Source organism: Mesoplodon mirus, assembly GCF_964341445.2.
Source record: "Mesoplodon mirus genome assembly, chromosome: 3".
Classification (NCBI taxonomy): domain Eukaryota; kingdom Metazoa; phylum Chordata; class Mammalia; order Artiodactyla; family Ziphiidae; genus Mesoplodon; species Mesoplodon mirus.
The window spans coordinates 56770683-56789670 of NC_138978.1; the positions used below are offsets into that span (position 1 = coordinate 56770683).

Consider the following 18988-nt stretch of genomic DNA (forward strand, 5'->3'; position numbering starts at 1 on the left):
AAAGGGAAGCCCAAAGTGGAGGGAACTAGTGTTGCTTCCCATCAAGAATTTCAAGAGGAAACCACCCAGGGTGTCTTGCATCACTGTAAGGATGGTGGAAGCAAATTATAATATATTCTGCCAGAGAAAGGATCTAAAACAGGCCTCCTGGTCTCCTGTTCCTGTAGATGGTCTGTCTACATGCTCCCTGTAGGGGAAAAGACATACAGCAGGCACTTGGTATACATTTTCAGAGGCCTAGAAGTACACAAATATTAGATCACTGAAGAACAGGGAATATTCTCATTTGATCAAATAGCCAGTTAAACTTTCTTCTGTAGTATATTATACTTTGCATTTACATTCCATTTATATAAGCAACTTCAAAAACCTTCCGAATATTAATTGATCAGGTAAGTACAATTTAATAGCTTCACTGCCATAATTCAAAGAAAAAGGTAGTAAAATATTGGTGCCACAACAATTCAATAGATGTATGTACATTTGGATTTCAAAATGCAAAGAAGGCAGTTTACTTTTAGCAGTTAACATGCCCTGTCCGGGATTCAGGGGTTAAAAGGAAAAATGTTAATAAGCACTGTCCTTGGAACTTCACATGCCATTTAATTTCCACAACAACCTCTTCAAGGTATTATTTTACAGAGGAGAAATCTAAAATTAGATTAAATTATCTGCTCAAGTAGAATTATGGTCAGTTGTAGAAAATTCCAAGTTACTCCCACTTCTAATTTTATTTGTCACAATTAGAAAGTGAAGAAAAATAGTGAAGTTGTCTTGATACTCAGTGGGGTTCTCTGTTTTAATACAAATCTAGAAGAACATACTCTGTACTATTTACTGTCAGGGATAAGGGAAATGAATACCTGGCTTCAAGTATATTCTAGCAAATTCTCTCATAGAAATGAGAATTTCTCTCACAGAAAGTGTGACAGGACATTAAAAGGAACAGTTCTAGGAGGCCAGACTTATGTGTGGTGTCCTGGTTAGTATGAGTTCTTAAAACAGCTTTATTATTCTCTTTATTACAGAAAGAACTGACTTTTATCTTGTAGGCTGATTCAGGTATAGATGATGCAAGGCTTACATAAGTTGAACTTGTTAGGTTTCAGAAGACAATATTTGAAATTATTTAATAAAAGTTAAATAAATTCACTTTTAAATAGTTCAAGCAGATTTCATTTTTCTGAAGATATCCAAAGTAATAGAAAAAATAAGCATACCTGTGGCAGGTAACAGGTAATACTGCCTTGTATAACTGAGGGATCTTTCTGTTTATCAGAGGCTGTAGGGCCTCTTTAAGGCGATGATAGTTTCTCTCCAGTTCCCTTTGATACTCCTTTTGATCTGGCCCAATTAAGCTCTTATTTTTTCTTAAGGCATCCTCACACCTAGGAAAAACAGTGTGTTATCAAAAGAGTTCTTCTGGCATACTTTTAGGGCATGCATATATATATGTATTCACCATGACAAGGACATTCAGTTTTTCGGTTGTATGTAAAACATCCTCTCTTGCAATTAGGTTTAAAGCAGGGAAGAGATGATCAACAGAGTTTCTTTAGAATCTAACATCCGCCTCCAGTTTTCACAATTGAAAATTATATATACTTTAATATTAAATCTGACACCCTTTTTTTCCCCACATATCACCACTAGACTAAAAGTTCTTTAAGGGATGTAACCGTACTCATTTATGTAGCAACAATGGCATCTCGTACAGTGGTTTGCCTTTATCCAAATAAATGTTTCTTAACAACTGAATAGATCTGATAATATCTTTTATCCAACTTAGATATTTAAGAAAAAATATCTGGACTCCAAAAGGTAAATGGAAAAAGCGTGTTTAAAAAAAAAGTATACATATCAATACTTGTAGAATGCACCTAGAGTGATACTTAGAGGAAAACATATAGCCTTAAATGCTTATATTAAGGAAAGAAGACTAAAACTGAAGAGCTAACAAGCAACTTAAAAAGAACAGAATAAACTCAAAGTATAAGGAAGGGAATAAAATTCTAAAGTATGATAGCTCTATATTAAAAAATGCAAAAGTTGGTTGTCAGAAAAATCTAAAAAAATAGACTAAGCTCTGGCAAGAATAAATGAGAAAAGGCCAAGTATCCTCTTCTAGAAATTAAAAATGGGACATAAAGTCAAATACAGCATAAGTTCATAAAGGCACAGAGGATACTACGTACAATTTAATGCAAATAAATATGAAATTCTACTTTTCTAGATCAATTACCAAAAATATTAAGCAAAAAATATGAATAAAATTTATTAAGCAAAAATATGAATAATCCTAAAACCATCAAGTCAGTCAAATCAAGAATCTACCCACAAAGAAAACATAAACATGCAAATTCTACTAAACATTCTAAGGACAGATAATCCCTTTGTAACACAACTATTCCAGAGTATATAAAAAACTATTCCAGGGTATAGGGGGAAAAAAGAACTATTCCTGAGAAGAGTTTCAAACTCATTTTTCAAGGTTGGGATACCAAAACCTAATGGGGGCTATAAGAAAATACTTGTAATTCAATCTCACCCATGAAAACAGTTGCAAAACTCCCAAACAAAATACTATGAAACTGTTCTAACACCATATTACATCCCTACTCCCCACGTACAACCCACTTGATAAAATTTAAAAATCTGTCATGATAAACTTTTAGCATAACTACAAACAGGTAGGAACTTCTTTCACCTAGTTAAAAATATCTACAAAAACATGAAGAAAACATTATACTCAATGCCGAAAAAATTTCTTTTAGATCAGAAACCAGAAAATGATGCCCTCTATCACTATCCCCATTCAACACAGTAATGGAGGTCCTAAACATTACTGTAAGAAAGAGATTCTACAGACAAATAATTAGAATTAACAAGTGAATTTGGCAGTATTCTCATGTAAAGCATATAAAATTCAACTGCATTTCTGTATGTCAGCAAACAGAAAATATAATTTTAAAAGATACCATTAACAAAAGTATAAAAATATTAAATACCAAAGAATAAGTCAAAAGATATGTAAGGCCTCTACAAAAAAAAAAAAAAAAAAAAAAAACATGCAGAAGATCTAAGTAAACGGAGAAGTATACCGTATTAATGGACTTCTTGGAAGAGTCAATTCTCTTCCAATTGATCTATAGATTCAGATTCAGGTTATTATTTGGGGTGGGGTAGAGGGAGAGATACATTGATTCTAAAATTTGAAATTTTTATCAAAAGGAAAAGGGCCAAAAGTAGTCCCTGAACAAAATGAGAGGAACTGCTCTATCATATATGGAAGTTTATTATAAAGCTGCAGTAATCAAAACACCATAATATTAGTTCAAGGAGAGATAAGTAAACAGTGGAAGAAAACAAAGATCCTAGAAACAGATGCACACAAAATGAGCACTTGATGTGTAATAGCGCAAAGCAGTGGAGAAAGGGTAATCTTTGAAATAAGTGGTGCTGAGTCAACTGCACATCCATATGGGAACAGAAAACTGACCCCTATCTTACATCATATTCAGTTACCAGTAGAGACAAAAATCAAACTGATCCCTACCTTGAACCATATACAGAAATCAAATTTAAGCAGATTTTTTTAAAAAGTAAAAAGGCCTTTTTTGCCTTCTTGCCCTTTTGTTTAGGCTATATTGAATTTTAGAGATACCATTATATTGACTTTTAGAAGTCAACATAGAATGTTACTCTGACCTCAGGTAAAATATTTCTTAAGACACAAGAAGCAACAGTCATAACAGAAAAGACTGAATCATTTAACTATATTAAATTTAACAACTTCTGTTTATTTAAAAAAAAGGTGCTAAAGCCCCAAATTCATAGAAGGTGTCTATGATATTTACAAATGATAAAGCATTACATATCCAAGAATATGTAAATACTTTTAGAAATCCGTAAGGAAAAGAATCCAATAGGAAATGGCAAAAAAACCCAAAAAACAAACAAAAAAATAACTTGAACATATAACTTTACAGAGAGGAATAAACTTGAACATATAACTTTACATCTTGCACATGACAAGATGTCCAACCTCACTGGTAATCAGGGAAACGCAAATTTAATCCATAATCACATAATCATTTCACACCCACCAGATTGGTTAAAAACTGTCAGACAATATCAAATATTGGTGAGGTTACATAGCAATAGGAACTCTCTCAAACACTACCGGTGAGAATGTAAATCTGGCTTCACACTTTGGAAGAAGATGTGACATTATCTGGTTGAAGTAGGACCTGTGAACCAACAACACTACTCTTAGGTATATAAGCCCTAGGCTATCTCTTGTACATCCAGAAGTAGGTAAAGAAATATTTGAATAGTATTCTTTGTAACTAAAAACAACAAAAAACAAAAACCAGGAGATATCCATCAACAGAAGAATGAATAAATCATGGCACATCCATACAATGAAACATATAAAATAAATAAAGCAACATTTATTATAGCAATATCTCACAAACATTAAAAATAGCAAGTCACAGAAGAATATGTACACTCCATTTATATAAAGTTAAAAAAACATGCAAAACTAAATAGTGTAATAGGGATATATTCATTTATGATAAAACTATGAAAACAATAAGGAAAATGACAAATATGGAATTCATGTAGTGGTTACCTCTGAAGGAAGGGAGGGTGATAATATCAGAAAAGGGCATGTGAGGAGGGATCTCAAAGCAATGCTAATGTTCTATTTCTTAAAAGCTGGGTGGTAGGTACATAACTTTTTTCTCCCTGTTCTTTAATAGCAAATGTTATAAATACTATTTTGAATCTACTCAAGATTTAATGAAAACAAGTTTTAAAAGATAAGCCCCAAAATATAAAGAGTAAATACAAGAAAAAGTGTTTATTGTTTTTAGGAATAAAAGAATGCAAACTGAAGTACCATTTAAACTGATTAACAAGAGACACCCTATTTAAATGGCATTACTTAAAGTAAGGTGTACTGTGACTAGTACACTTGCATTCTTGGCACTGTTAATATTTAGAACCTTTTTGGAATAGACTACATATTAGGGGCCAATAAAAATGTTCATGTACTTTGGCTCAGTCATCTCATGCTTAATATTTTAATTCAACAAAAGAAAAAAGATACATTTGTTAACTATACCACACTTAAATTCCACATAAATTCAGACATTTGATGAGATAATATAACTATTAGAATAACAGTTTTAACTTTAATTGAAAAATAAGAATTTAAGATAATATGTATATTATAACTGAGCTATGGTAAAATATATATGCATATTGGCATAAAAATATATACACACAAAAATTAAAAAGGCAGTATTGGCTATGACTTGTAAGGTTTATATCATGTAGTTTTGTTTTTTGCCTTTTTGTAATTTAAAAGGAGAAAACCTTCTCTGTGGTAACCCTTAAGAAGACCTGCAGACTACAGGACTTCATTACCCTATAGTAAATATACACAAAGAGGAGGACATTTGTGTTAGAATCGTAGTCATGGTAAAAATTCCAAAACAATAGCAAGAAAATAAGCATCTATTATTAAATGTCTATGACCTAAAGAAATATGTATTGTTTCAAGATCATCTGGCTCACAAGCGCAGCAGGGATATTTTGGTTCTTATTTGAAACCTCCCAAATAATAAAATTAATGCTAGAAATCAGTCCATTTAAAAAAAAATTTTTATTGGAGTATAGTTGATTTTACAATGTTGTGTTAGTTTCAGGTGTACAGCAAAGGGAATCAGTTATTCATATACATATATTGACTCTTTTTTAGATTCTTTTCCCATATAGGCCATTACAGAGTATTAAGTAGAGTTCTTTGTGCTATACAGTAGGTCCTTATTAGTTATCTGTTTTATATACAGTAGTGTGTATATGTCAGTCCCAATAGAAGTCAATCTATTCTACAAGTACAAAACAGCTTTCTTTCTTTTACTACGGCAGCTCATCTATACCATACATTAGGAGCTATGTTTCCTATAACCAAACCTATAAGATTGTCTAGCTCAATAATCAGATTATAAAATCCCAGACTTCCAATGAAGCTATCTGAAGTTTTTAAAAGACATTTACCATGTTCACGCAGGAGAAACTGACAGAAATTCATGACAGCTATTGCAGTGAGAATAAGGAACATACTGTCTCAAGAGACTTGAACAAGGTAGCATGCCTCATATTTTCCTGACGACAAAACTGATATAAAGTAAAATTATGTCTACCCCAATAAACCCTTTCAATGAATGATTTGATAAGGGAAACCACAGTTCATAATTTGATAAGAGAAACCATAATAGGGAGTCAAAGACTGGATTCTGACTATGGTTCTGATGCTGCTTTGTTAAGTGCCAAGTCATTTACTTAATGGTACACAAGGCCCTTACAATCTAATTCCAACCTACTTTCCCAGTGTTTGACTACTTGTTTTCATAGATTGCACAGTTCCAGCTTCACTAAACTGTTCATCTTTCTCAGAACAGATTTTGAACTTTGCTCATGCTGGTTTGTTTGTTTGTTTGTTTTTAGCATACCCTACCCCCTCTTTTCTGCCTGAAAAACTAGTATTCATCCTTCAAGGTCCATATATAATGTTAATTCCTGTGTGAAATCTTCCCTGACATCATCAAGTAAATTATCATTCCCTCTTTTGTGCTCACAGTGTTAGTAAAGCAGGAATCAGTATCAAGTTGATGACTATTTTCCCCTAATGTTTCAAAATTTAGTATTTACTGAATACCTATTTATTACGTGCCAAGTATTATTTGTGAAGAAAAGAGTTAACAGCAGGCCTGAGCCTGCTATCCTTAGGTCCTATTTGCAAGGCTGGCCCTTGGTTACTGTCTGGGAATTTGGATTTGGGAAGGGTTCCTATCATACCCAGAAGATAAGAGTGGCTCACTGTGCCTGAACCATTTATACAAACACTATAGTTTCTGCTAAATAACTGCTTTCCTTTTGGGAGTCTGGAATTTTGGTACCTGTCAGGGAAAAGGTGCCTACATGACCAGCCTCCAGTAAAAATCCTGGTTGGCACTTGAGTCTCTACTGACCTTCCCCGGTAAACAACATTTCACACATGCTGCCACAACTCTTTCCTGGAACAATTAGCACCTTCTATGTGGCTGCACTGGGAGAGGACCCTTTGAAGCCTATACCTGGTTTCCTCTAGACTTCACCCCCTGTGCCTTTTCCCTTTGCTGATTTTACTTTGCACTCTTTTACTGGAACAAATCATAACCAGGTCTACAACTACATGCTGAGTCCTGTGAGTCCTCCTAGCAAATCATCAAAACTGGGGGTGTTCTTGGGGACCCTGACACCCATGTATTATTTCACCTAATTTGCACAACCTCCCTGTGTGAGGTAAATATTATTATCCTTACTTCATACATTAGAAAACTGAGGATCATAATGATTAAGTGACCTGGAAAAGAGACATAAAATGATAAGGATAAGATCTGAACGTAAATTTTTTGCTTCCAAGTTTGCTGCTTGTATATTTTCTGAGGGAAGGGAAACAGAAACTCTCACATTGAATGTTCACAATAAATAACAGCTTTCAAGTTAACAAGTTAAATGTTAAACTAATAATAGTTTCAAGTTGAAAAAATTTCCCGAGTCTAGGCTTTTCTAATCTTTAAAATTTAAAACATGGCATTATATACAGTACTGGGGGGCAGGGATATATATATATAAGGAATAGTTAGTTATACACAGACAACCTTTCATTGTGAACCATTTTCCTATAGTTTCTCTTTTCAATAGTCCCTGAAGACTCTCACATCAAACTGTGTATTGGACAGTCTCAATTTGAATATCTTTATGTAGGAAACCTTGAATACCTTTTAGTAAAATCTTTGAAGCAGAGTCGCAATTTATTATGATGTCTGAAGAGCTTTGGGTCACTGGGTATTTCAGACAGGAAAACCTGGGCAACTTCCAAAGGCCCCTGTAAAAAAAGAAAATAAAAAGTGTGTTTTTGTTTTTTATATATTCACAGAGATAGAATTTGTCAAAACCATTTTTCTTAGCACTAAGCTTGATACATATATGTCTATGCCTATATTAAAACTTTTCAGAGATGGATTCTGATAATACATTTTTAGTTTTTCCTTATGTCAAATCTATATTCTTGCCCACAGCAGTGAACTTATTAGTTCATATTTCAAAGAAAAAGAGTAGGAGCTAAAGGACTGACTCTTGTATTCATTAATGTATTCTGCCTTATATTTTTTATATTCTTAAATTTATCCTAGATATAAAAGTTGTCAGGCTACTGACAATCAGTTGTGAATCCACTGATTATTAGACACTTGATTTTACTAAAACAGCTTCCCTCAGCATTCCAAATGTGTTCCTAATACTGCGAATTAAAGGTGATCTTTTCTAAGTTATGTCATTTGGAAGTAAAACCTCCAAATCACGTATACTTTTAGGAGGTAAAGGTCTTAAAATCTTCATTTCAGTTTTGGTAGGGCGTTTTTTGGCTTCATTTCTTTAACCCCAAAAAAGGTAAGATATATTACATGAAATCTTACTTGAAGCTTTTTTGGATTTTCCCTTACCTTGGACTATTCACTAATCATCAGCAAAAGAAGCTGAATGAACCCATTACAAGGAGATAATGGGGATGGCTTCTAATCTGCATATGACAAAACAACAATATCTTGTGTACGTACATTATTCAAATTTTCAAAATGATTTCACATTACTTATTTACTATTCTCAGCTCACTGTGAAGGAGACCTGGAGAAGATAACATCAGGGAGTATCTAAGAGAGTAGATACGCACACATGCATATAACACGTAGCTCTGAAAATGAGCCCTTCTTTTTAGACCACATTCTTTCAGTACAAGCTTTTAAAGGAAAGGCCATTTTGAGTGAAATCTATCCCTTCTTAATAGAATGTTTCAGAACAGATAGTTAGAAAAACAGGCAGTATAAAAGGCAGGTGTGAAAATTTTTAATAATTGAGATTATACTAAAAATTTTGTTTTTCAGTTTAACTTTTGCAACTACTTCTAACATATTTTCACTTGCTTTGACACTTATTTGTGATCCCTGTAAAATATAATAATGAAATCATTCAAAATTCCATTTATAACTTAAATCGCACAGTATTAGCAAATGCTCCAACCTGATTCACTGTTGTGCCTACAGATCCCTGGAGTACCATCTGAAGCATTTTGGGGTCTGCTGGATCCTGATGTGTTGCAAATGCCAACTCCTGAGTTTTTTTCTGCATGTCTTCAATAGCAACTTCAATTGGTGTTAAGATGATCTGGGTCAAATAACATCTATTAGGTCAGTGTATTGATTGAAAAATATTTAGTGAGCTTTATATACAATCAATTAAAATAAGAAAAAAGTGGTGACCAATTGTAAACTATTATCTAATAATAAAATTCCAAAATTTGGATCACTAAATGAAAAATAAAAAAATCAACCCTTTAAAGCATAAGCGAAGGGTGAATTAGGGACTTAGAAAAGAAGCTGAAAATTAATGACTTAAAAATGGGTAAAGTTCTAGTATCTTACCACGTGAGGCATGATACACAATGCTATATCCACATTGTTTTCACATGGCTCCAATGTATTTGCTCCACTAATTCTATTTTCCTATTTGGAGACTTACCTCCTCTTTGTGAGTGACATTGACCCTTGTCTTAATATAAGGAAAGGCATGAGAAGTAGTCAGAATGGTCTTCCGTTTGAATTGTTCATGAAGTTCCCCATGGGCACGGCCATCTAAAGTGAAGGGTGTACAGTACATGAAACGACGAAGATTATAATTTTTGTCAAAATATGTGATTCTGTCCTTCATCTCATATGTGTCAAAGTATGGCTCCACGTAGGTAATCTGAATATATGCCTGGGAAAGGAAAAAGTCCTTCATTTCCATTGTGAAATCATCATTCAGTCTTTCCCCAAAAAAATCAGTCTCAAAGATATACCTATGTGCCATTACAGTCTAATCAACCATACCTTGTTAGGATCTAATTTACACTTGTCTACAGGATTAGAATCCTTGATTACTTCAACCACATCCTCTCCAAATCTTTCTCCATAAAATCCCTAAAATAAGAAAAAGAAATCTTTCACATGAAGTTAACAGTAGCAGAAAATAGAGGAGGTCTCTGAGGGAGACTCCTGAGCAAAATCGGGCCATTTAGTAAGTTCTTGTACAACCATGTCAATAATTACAATATAATAATTATTTGCATTCACAAAAGTTAAATTTAGTCTATCAAATTAGCATGGCCTTAGTCCATACTTATTTGATATTACTGCCATTTACTCATTTTAAATAACACAAAATACAAAAAAAAAAAAATTTCATCACTGAAAATACAGCATTCCACAAGAGGTCCTCAAAAAAAAACCAAAAAGGGAATAGAAAGCAGAGACAAAAGAAATTCATTATACTTGATGTATAGGATATTAACTTTTATTGAGTTTGATGTAGCCTAATTTCTTGCAGTCAATGAGCAAACATTCATTTTTCTGAGTGATTAATGTAATGTTCAAGAATTTTCAAATAAAAGCATTGACTTGTTGAAGTTTTGTAAAAGTTCAGATTTTGAAAAGGTAACCCTGGGTCAAGAACATACTGACTTTTCCATATGACACTGAGTAGCAGCATGGCCAAAGGATGGAGCTATTCAAAAGGAAAAATTAAATCTCAATCCTCAAAGGAGAACAGCCACTCCTCCCCCTAAGATAATTTTTATGACTTATTAAGTTTGGGAAATACTGTCTCAGTATTTCCCAAGGCTTACTTAATAGGCTCTTGAAAAACAAAAAGTCCAGCTTAAACAAATTTATGGAAGTTGAGCCCTGTGAAATCACCAATAAGAATACAACATTGAGAAATTAACATCAGCTGAGAATAAAAACTAGCCTAGAGCACTACTTCTCAAACTCCTATGTCTATATAAATAATCTGGGGATCTTGTTAAAATGCAGATTTTGATTCAGATGGTCTGGGGTAAGGTCTGAGATTCTGCATTTCAAACAATCTCCCAGGTGATGTCAATAAAGATTCTGTCCATGGACCACACTTGGAGAACCAAGAATAGAGGAAAGTTGGAAAGGATAACTATAGCAGAAAAGATTGGTTAGTTTCATAAACATTAAAATTAATTATTTATTGTGAAAATTAAGTAGCTGCATAAAGGTTAAGGGATTCTAAGCAGTGTTTTTAAAGTATAATTTCAAGCTTTTAAGTTCTAAAGATTATCTCACTGGGAATCAGTTATGCCAAAAAGATAATGCACTTGGGTCAGAAATACCTTGGGGTTCTAATTCTAGTTCCATGCTTATTAATACCTTATACCTTTTTCAAAATGTGGATAATACTATACATTTCTCCACAAATCACAGTAATTCTGAAAGATATAGGATTTCTAAAATGTGTGAAAATACACCCTCAAAAAAATCAAGTTAATAATATTATTTTACTGTTGCCATAAAAGATTTGAAAAATTCAAAAGACTATATTGTACCTATCAAAAATCCTTATACTCTAAAGGAGTAGTTTATTTGGCAGGATCTGGCTTATTAAATGATTAGATCTGGATCTGAAAGTCTATTCACCACAGAAAATACAAATTAAAGATGATATTTTGTGAACCACCACAGCATTCACCTCCAATCTGTGAGATATCTCTGCAAGTTTGGTTATTGCAGGCTCCTTGTAAACAAATTCCTGTTCATCCAAATCCCCGAACTTGGTTCCATAAAAACCAACACGAAAATAGGTGCCAAACATCCGCTTACCATCCTAGGTGTAGGAAAATAAAGAAACTTTAATACAAAGTCTTTTTGTTTTACACATTTCGTTTAGATTGCTATGGTATAAAATTCTCAAAACACTGCAAAAGTTTTAATTCAAAACTACAGTATTTTATTATTTTTCAAATGAAAGTAAAAACAAAGTAATCTTTCTTTTTTTCATTATTTCTAATAAATAACATTGTGCAATTAGGGCTTTTACCGAATCATATATGGCATATGTTTTTCAGGGACTGTACCAAGTGATGTCCTCACATAGGTCTATGTTTTTTTTTTTTAATGTCCATATAATTGAGATAAATTAACTCATTTTCCTTATTGCAAGAAAAGTTGCTTGGTATCAAACAAACTGTTCTAATTATCCTGAAATTAGAGCATACTAAAGTTAAATTTAAAAACAACACTAATGTTTTTAGTTACCATTAGCCTTTATATTATCTCTTTACATATATTAAATGAGATCGTAAAAGTTAGGAGCCAAGTATAGCACCTGGCACAGAGCAGACGGTCAGTAAATGTCAAGACCATCCAGAAGCACTGAAGCAAAATATTTACAATTAGTATCCCTCTGCTGGTAAAAATATTGATATGTGGAAGAGTAATTAAAAATGGAATAGAAAGAAAAAAATGTATAAATGAAAGATAAAAAGAAAAAAAAATTTGAGAAGAGTTGGTTTTCTAAAGTCCCCAAACCACCCACTGCATACATTAACCACACATTCATCCCAAGTACAATGTACACTAAGGTCACCTGAACTCCTACACAGCACATTTGAAAACAGATTCCCTCAATAAAGATAAAATACTTGGAAGCTTTCTATGCAATTCTTACAATTTAGATACAAAGATGTTTCAGAAGGATTTGGGGGTAGCGCCCATATACACAGCCATACATGAGTGTTTATATACCTCTGAATTCTCTTTAAGCCTAGTAAGTTTGATACTTATTTTTCCTATATTGACTTCTTACTGCAAAGGCAAAAGGGTACGTAAAATAAGTTACAAATGAAACAGATAATAAAGCAAAATGGGAAATTCTGATCCTCAATTTTCCAGCCTTATAATAATAATTAAAAAAATACAGTGACTAAAAATATCCCCCCCTTTTTTTTTTGCGGTACGCAGGCCTCTCCTGCTGCGGAGCACAGGCTCCGGACGCGCAGGCTCAGCAGCCATGGCTCAAGGGCCCAGCCGCTCCGCGGCATGTGGGATCTTCCCGGACCGGGGCACGAACCCGTGTCCCCTGCATTGGCAGGTGGACACTCAACCACTGCGCCACCAGGGAAGCCCCCATATCGCCACATTTTGGTCCAGAAGAAATACAGTTTTAAAGAAAAATGTCTTTGAGCTAAAGAAACTTGAGGTTGCTAATAAAAAATTTTCTTTTCAGTCGCTTCAAAATTTAACAAACATAAAAATTAACTGATTTCTATAGCAAATGAAATCTCTCTAGAGATTCAATGTATTCACTGAATTTGACTGAAATGTATTCAATCAAAATTTTGATTAAAACCATCAATAAGCCAATGGAACAATATAATAATAGCAAATTCTGATATAATCAAGAAATGAAGACCCCACTACCTGGAAAATAAAAAAGGCATTTGAGAAAATTAACAATTTGTGATTGTTTTTTTCCAAAAATGCCATAAATGTACATATTTATTTATTTTTTAAAACCACAAATATTAAAATTTGTTATTCTGGCTGTATTCCCCTCAGAGTGTCCCAATTTAAAACCCTATTCTAAATCTTCAATATTATGATCTTTTAAATATTTGAAGACTGCTGTCAGAACTTGTTTCCCTTAAACTTTCCAGTTCTCAATCATCTTCATATGATAGGAATTACTATGCTGTTTTCATTTTATTAGTTTTTCAATGCCACCTTTTAAAGTGTGGTATCCCAGAAATAAACAATATTGTTGATGTGATCTGATCAGTGTAGAGATCAGTGGGCTCACTGCCTCCCTGGATGTCGACTTAAATTTTATTAATGCAGCTTAAAACTGAACTAGCTACTGAGCAGCCATTTTAAACTCTTATTTACTTTCTCATACTGACATTCAGTTCAAGAAAAAAAATTATTGAGTGCTTATAATGTGTTAGCCACTGTTCATCCTCAGGAATAGGAAAATAAAAATAAATAAGACTTACCTCCCCAAGAGAGTAAAAAATGTATTCAAATAATTACAATACAAAGGGTTATATGCTATAATAAAAAGTGTATTGAGAAAGGAAAGATAAATCTTGTTAGAGCCAGGTCACAAAAGAGGTGACACACAGGCAGGATTCTACAAGTTAAAAGAATGGCTAAGTGGATATGGGAGGGAAGGAAAGGAAAAAAAGATAAGAAGTCATTAAACAGAATGTATGTGAGGGAAACCATTCATCCATTCACATATTTATTGAATGCCTACTATGTGTCAGCAAACTGTTCTAGACATTGGTGATAAATCAGTGAACAAAACAGAGTGGTCAGGGCAGGTGTCACAAAAAGGTGACATCTGAGCAAAGATGTGAAGGAGGTGTGAGAGTTAATCATGTGGATCTTCTGGGGCAAGTGCATTCCAGGCAGAGGAAAGAGGCAGTGCAAAGGTCCTAGGACAGGTGCCTACCTCATGTGTTTGAAGAATAGGAAGGTGGCCAGAGTGGCTGAAGCAGAGTGTGCAAGAGGGAGAAGATCAGCGGAGATCAGATAGGAGTTACTGGAATTGAAAATGAATGTGTGTGTAGTGGCGTGGGGGAGGGAACAGTGATTAAATTTATTTTCAACTTACAAAGAGTTCTCTAGTGTAAAACCATTGACTCTATCATGTTCATGAAAGACTAATCATATAGCTGTACCTTCAAGAAAAACATCACTTCATCTTATTTTCTCTTCAGAGTTTTGGACCATGGGATGATACTCATTTTTCCTTTGAATTAAAAAAAAGTATACTTTCCTACAATCTAGCCTATATTTTTCTAGCATTACCTTCCTTTAATGTCATGAATTCTTTCTGAACTTCCCATCGTTCCCACACTCCAATTTATTCTTCCTTAGCAGTTCTACTTACTGGGTCCACCATCTTGTATTTGATGAAACTACGTCCCAGACAAGGAAATCCATCTACTCATCTATCCATGTCTCTAGTGGGTGAAATTGCTTATGACAATTATCTTAAGTCTTTTCTAGTTTTATCTTTATTTAGCAGGAAACATTCAGTTGGGCTAGTTGTATATTTCCACAATGACGTCACTTCTAAAACTTCTTTCATCTTCACCCATAGCTCTCCATTATGCTTCTGACTCCATGTTGGATCTTTTACTTTAACCTTTGCTTTTTGTTGCTCTTGTTATTATAATCATACATAATGGCCTGCCTCAAGGGACCCTGACCCTCTGCATGAATGTTAAACTGAAGTACCTCTGTTCAGTTCACAGGGAGACAATCTGACCCTGCCCACCTGTGAATGGCTGCAGAAAAGAAATTAACACATGCCCTCCCTGCTGGCCAAGCCAGGAGATATTTTGCAAAACTAATGGCCTTTTCACTTTACTTCATCACCTCATCCCCCTCTCTGTTCTATAAAAGAAACTGGCATCCAGACCCTGATAAGATGGTTTTTGGGGACACAGGTCCACCATCTTCTCGGTCTGCCGGCTTTCCAAATAAAGTCGCTATTCCTTGCCTCAACACCTCGTCTCCCGATTTACTGGCTTGTTGTGTGGCAAGCAGAGTGAGCTTGGACTTGGTAACACCTCCTTCAAGTTAACTGATTGCCAGATAGGCATACCAGTATTTCACACAGTGGTAATCTCCTTCTCTTCTATTAGATTTATTCCTCTTAAAGAACATATACTTTTATCAGTTTATTTAATCACAGATCTCGACCTGGGAACATAACACCTCTTAGATTTCACAGCTAAATTGTGTTCAGATTTCAAGTAACAGTAATGATAATAATGATGATGATGATATAACAACAACAATAAAAAAAATAATCTCCAACATTTTAAAAGTACTTACTATGTGCTAGACACTGGTTATCCACTTTACATGAGTTCTGTCAATTCTTATCACGACTACGAGATACCATTTTTTTTACCCTCTTTTTATAGATGAGGAAAAGTAACTTGCCCTAGGTCACACTGCTAGTCAGTGGCAGAGCTGAGAGTTAAATCCCAATATATCTGACACCCGAGTCCAAGCTCTTAATTAAGCTATTTAATCCCCATATTCTATATACTGGTATACAAACACTAGAACAGAAGTATGATCTCTGAGCCATCTTTCGCTTCTCTGATGCTTTCCTTGAGAACTTTTGAGGATTTCCTTGAGTAACTGTTTGAGAATTACTGGGTATCTCCCTCACTATATTTTGTCTTCCTCTATATTATAACACTGTCCTCTACTGTAATTGTTACTGCATGTTTACATCTCCTTCCTGTAAACTTCAGTATGAAAATTAGGTTGGTGGTTTACCTACCAGATATATTCTTCTGATATATCCTACTGCATTTCTTATCAGAAGTTCAATTTTAACCATTATATGTTCTAGTCCAGAAAAAAACAAATCATGTCCAGTATCATCTACAAAGTAAATGTTTGCTGTCTGTATCTTTTTCTCATCAAAAGTAACATAAAGGGCAAACCTAACCAGTGGTACAGCATTATCAGGTGCTCAGTCATGGGTCTATACCAATTATTAGGGAGTCACCAACTATCAGAAAGTACCTCCTCACAGAGAAGTTCTTCTCACTTTCCCTAATTTCCTTAACTTTCTTCATATCTAACTTCACATCTTCACCTTTCCTGAGGTAAACAGTCATGGATGTTTTATACCTACACTGGTCTAGTTTCTTCTTTAGAGTGTCACATTTTTCCACTCAACTACTTGTTGTAAAAGTGCTTGTTTTGACTATGCTCTTGGAATTATTTTCAGGCCCTTCTTTCAGCCCCCCACTCCCCAATCACCTATTAAAATTTGCTGTTTCTCATTCTGCTCTTTTACTGGCTTGGATGAGTTAATTTATCTCACGCAGCTTTAGCGTGGATTAAAGCTTATAAAAATTCAACAGAAGCCACTGCACCAGAACTACAGCTAGTATTTCTCAGCATATAAAAACCAAAATATTGGATGGAAATGAATATGGACATACTCATGTCCATCCAATACAACAAGAGTTATGATACAGTTATTTTGCATGCTTCAATCTCATAAATTAGGGTACCCCACTTTTCTTTAGTGACTTAGTAGAGAGAATTCAGCTTAAAAAAGCTAAGCCCACCTTCTCAAGTCTTTCTGGAGACTATAATATACACCTACTAGGGTGGTGATATTTCCCCTAGGATGGTGAAATATGTTGTAATCTTTTAAGGAGAAAAAATGGAGACAGTATTATGTGACTATGTTATCAATGGTTGGGGAATGACTGTTCTAAAAAATATAAACTTGCATTAATCTACTTCTGAATACAAATTGTTCACTATTTGATAAATGGATAAATGTATCTTTTAAAATAAAATATATAGACACAAAATATGAAATGGCTGTAAGTTTCCATATAGAAATTCAATATTTCTCTTTTTTCTAAAAATAATTTTAAAATGCAATCATAAGAGAGAAATTATTAAACACACTTTATTTCCTATTATTTTAAGAAAAATAAATGGGCTTGAGAAAAGAGAAAATAAAGGTAAATACTAAACAGTCATTAAGATACTGGAATTGGCAGATCACCATTATTTAAGAAGGGTTCATGATTTGTTATTTTGAATGGTAAATACTTTACCAAATTGCTAAATGTCAAGTTTTAGAGTTATCTTTTACACACACACACACAAACCCACACACACAGTCCTAAAAAGCTTTGCCAACTCAAATAATTTGTACCAAATCAAGGAGCACAGTAAAAAATGAAATACAATGCTAATATATAAGCCCAGATAGCGTTCCTCTAAGTCAGGGAGGGGGTATCAATTCAAAGAGCCTTTCTACAGTGTATCAGTTATCCTTATTGGATCTCAATCCAGTGAGAGTTCTTTGAGAATACTAGGAAATTAGCTAGGAAACATAGCTTTTAGAAAAAATGAAATTACTGAAGTTTTCCCAGAGCCAAAAAGAAAAATATTCACAAGATAGGAACTTACCACAATAGACAATAGTAAAAGTAGGGAGTAGGGTCAGCAACCAGGGGCAAGAGAGAAGAGAAAACAGAAGCATTTTAATTAGGGAAATTTCAAAACAAATAAGCAGCAAATGGTAGCAAACATATTTTTAAAATGCAAGCATCCATTTAAGTTTTACAAGGGAAAAGCAAAAAACAAACGTGCAACAATTTTAGAAGCTACAAAGCTAAGGGTCCAGTGAAAGGTAGTGACAAGAATATAAACAAGAAAATAAAGTCTGTGCGACTTTTACCATGCAATAAACATGATGACAGAATATTAATATCATAACCAGTGAAAATTATACCTTTCAGGGGTCGATTTAGCATCAAGCAGACTAGTAATAAACTGCTCAGAGGTTTCAATGTATCTTCTTTTATCTACTTTTCACCTACTTCCATTTCATGTTAGGAAATCCATAAAGAACTTTATCACTCATAGATAACCATGTAAAGTCTCTTTATATAAGTCTTAATTGAGCCACAAAAATGAGAGGTACTATACTAGGTATTAATAAGGTCACACACATTTAATCTGGAGAACTAAGGTAGATGTAACTGTACTGGCTTCATCTGAAGAAAAATGAAAGGTGGCAACTAATTCAGAAATGGAAGAGAATGCAATAGTAACACTTATTCTGAAGGTTTCTAGTTGGATCTCAAAACAAGGATTGAAATGCAAAACCAAACAGAGAAAGCCTAAGCTGTTTAATCAACATAAACCTGACTACAAAGTGAGAGGCAAAGCAGAAAACTTTACAAATATACTTAGCTTTAAATAAACCTGGTTTATTAATACTTTGTTTTATACCTCATCAAAATAAATTATTTTGTAGAATTTTAAATTTTATAGAATTCTTTCCTTTACAGAAGGATTTAAAACAAAGGCAATCAATTCTTCCTGGCACTTTTCAGGTAAGATTTAACTTATATATAACTTCATGAGCCTAACGACTCCATAAAAGGAAGCACACATAGTCTTCATCGAACACTAATTATCAAACATTGTCAGAACATGAGGTCAAATTAAACTTCCAGTTGTCTCAA

At 33.8% G+C, this 18988-nt stretch overlaps 1 protein-coding gene across 5 annotated transcripts in view; it reads right to left on the bottom strand.

The window, feature by feature from the left end:
* The window catches only part of DOCK7 (dedicator of cytokinesis 7), a 200107-nt gene that overhangs the window by 1975 nt on the left and 179144 nt on the right, over positions 1–18988 (bottom strand). For 3 of the 5 annotated variants that reach the window (XM_082616170.1, XM_082616172.1, XM_082616168.1), the window contains 6 exons: positions 11644–11769; positions 9981–10070; positions 9631–9867; positions 9133–9276; positions 7836–7942; positions 1221–1388 (listed from right to left, as the gene is read on the bottom strand). In XM_082616170.1, the coding sequence (XP_082472296.1) occupies positions 1221–1388; positions 7836–7942; positions 9133–9276; positions 9631–9867; positions 9981–10070; positions 11644–11769 (872 nt within the window). Of the gene's footprint in view, positions 1–1220; positions 1389–7835; positions 7943–9132; positions 9277–9630; positions 9868–9980; positions 10071–11643; positions 11779–18988 lie in introns of all 5 variants that reach the window. The other 2 variants (XM_082616171.1, XM_082616169.1) reach the window with 1 other exon arrangement.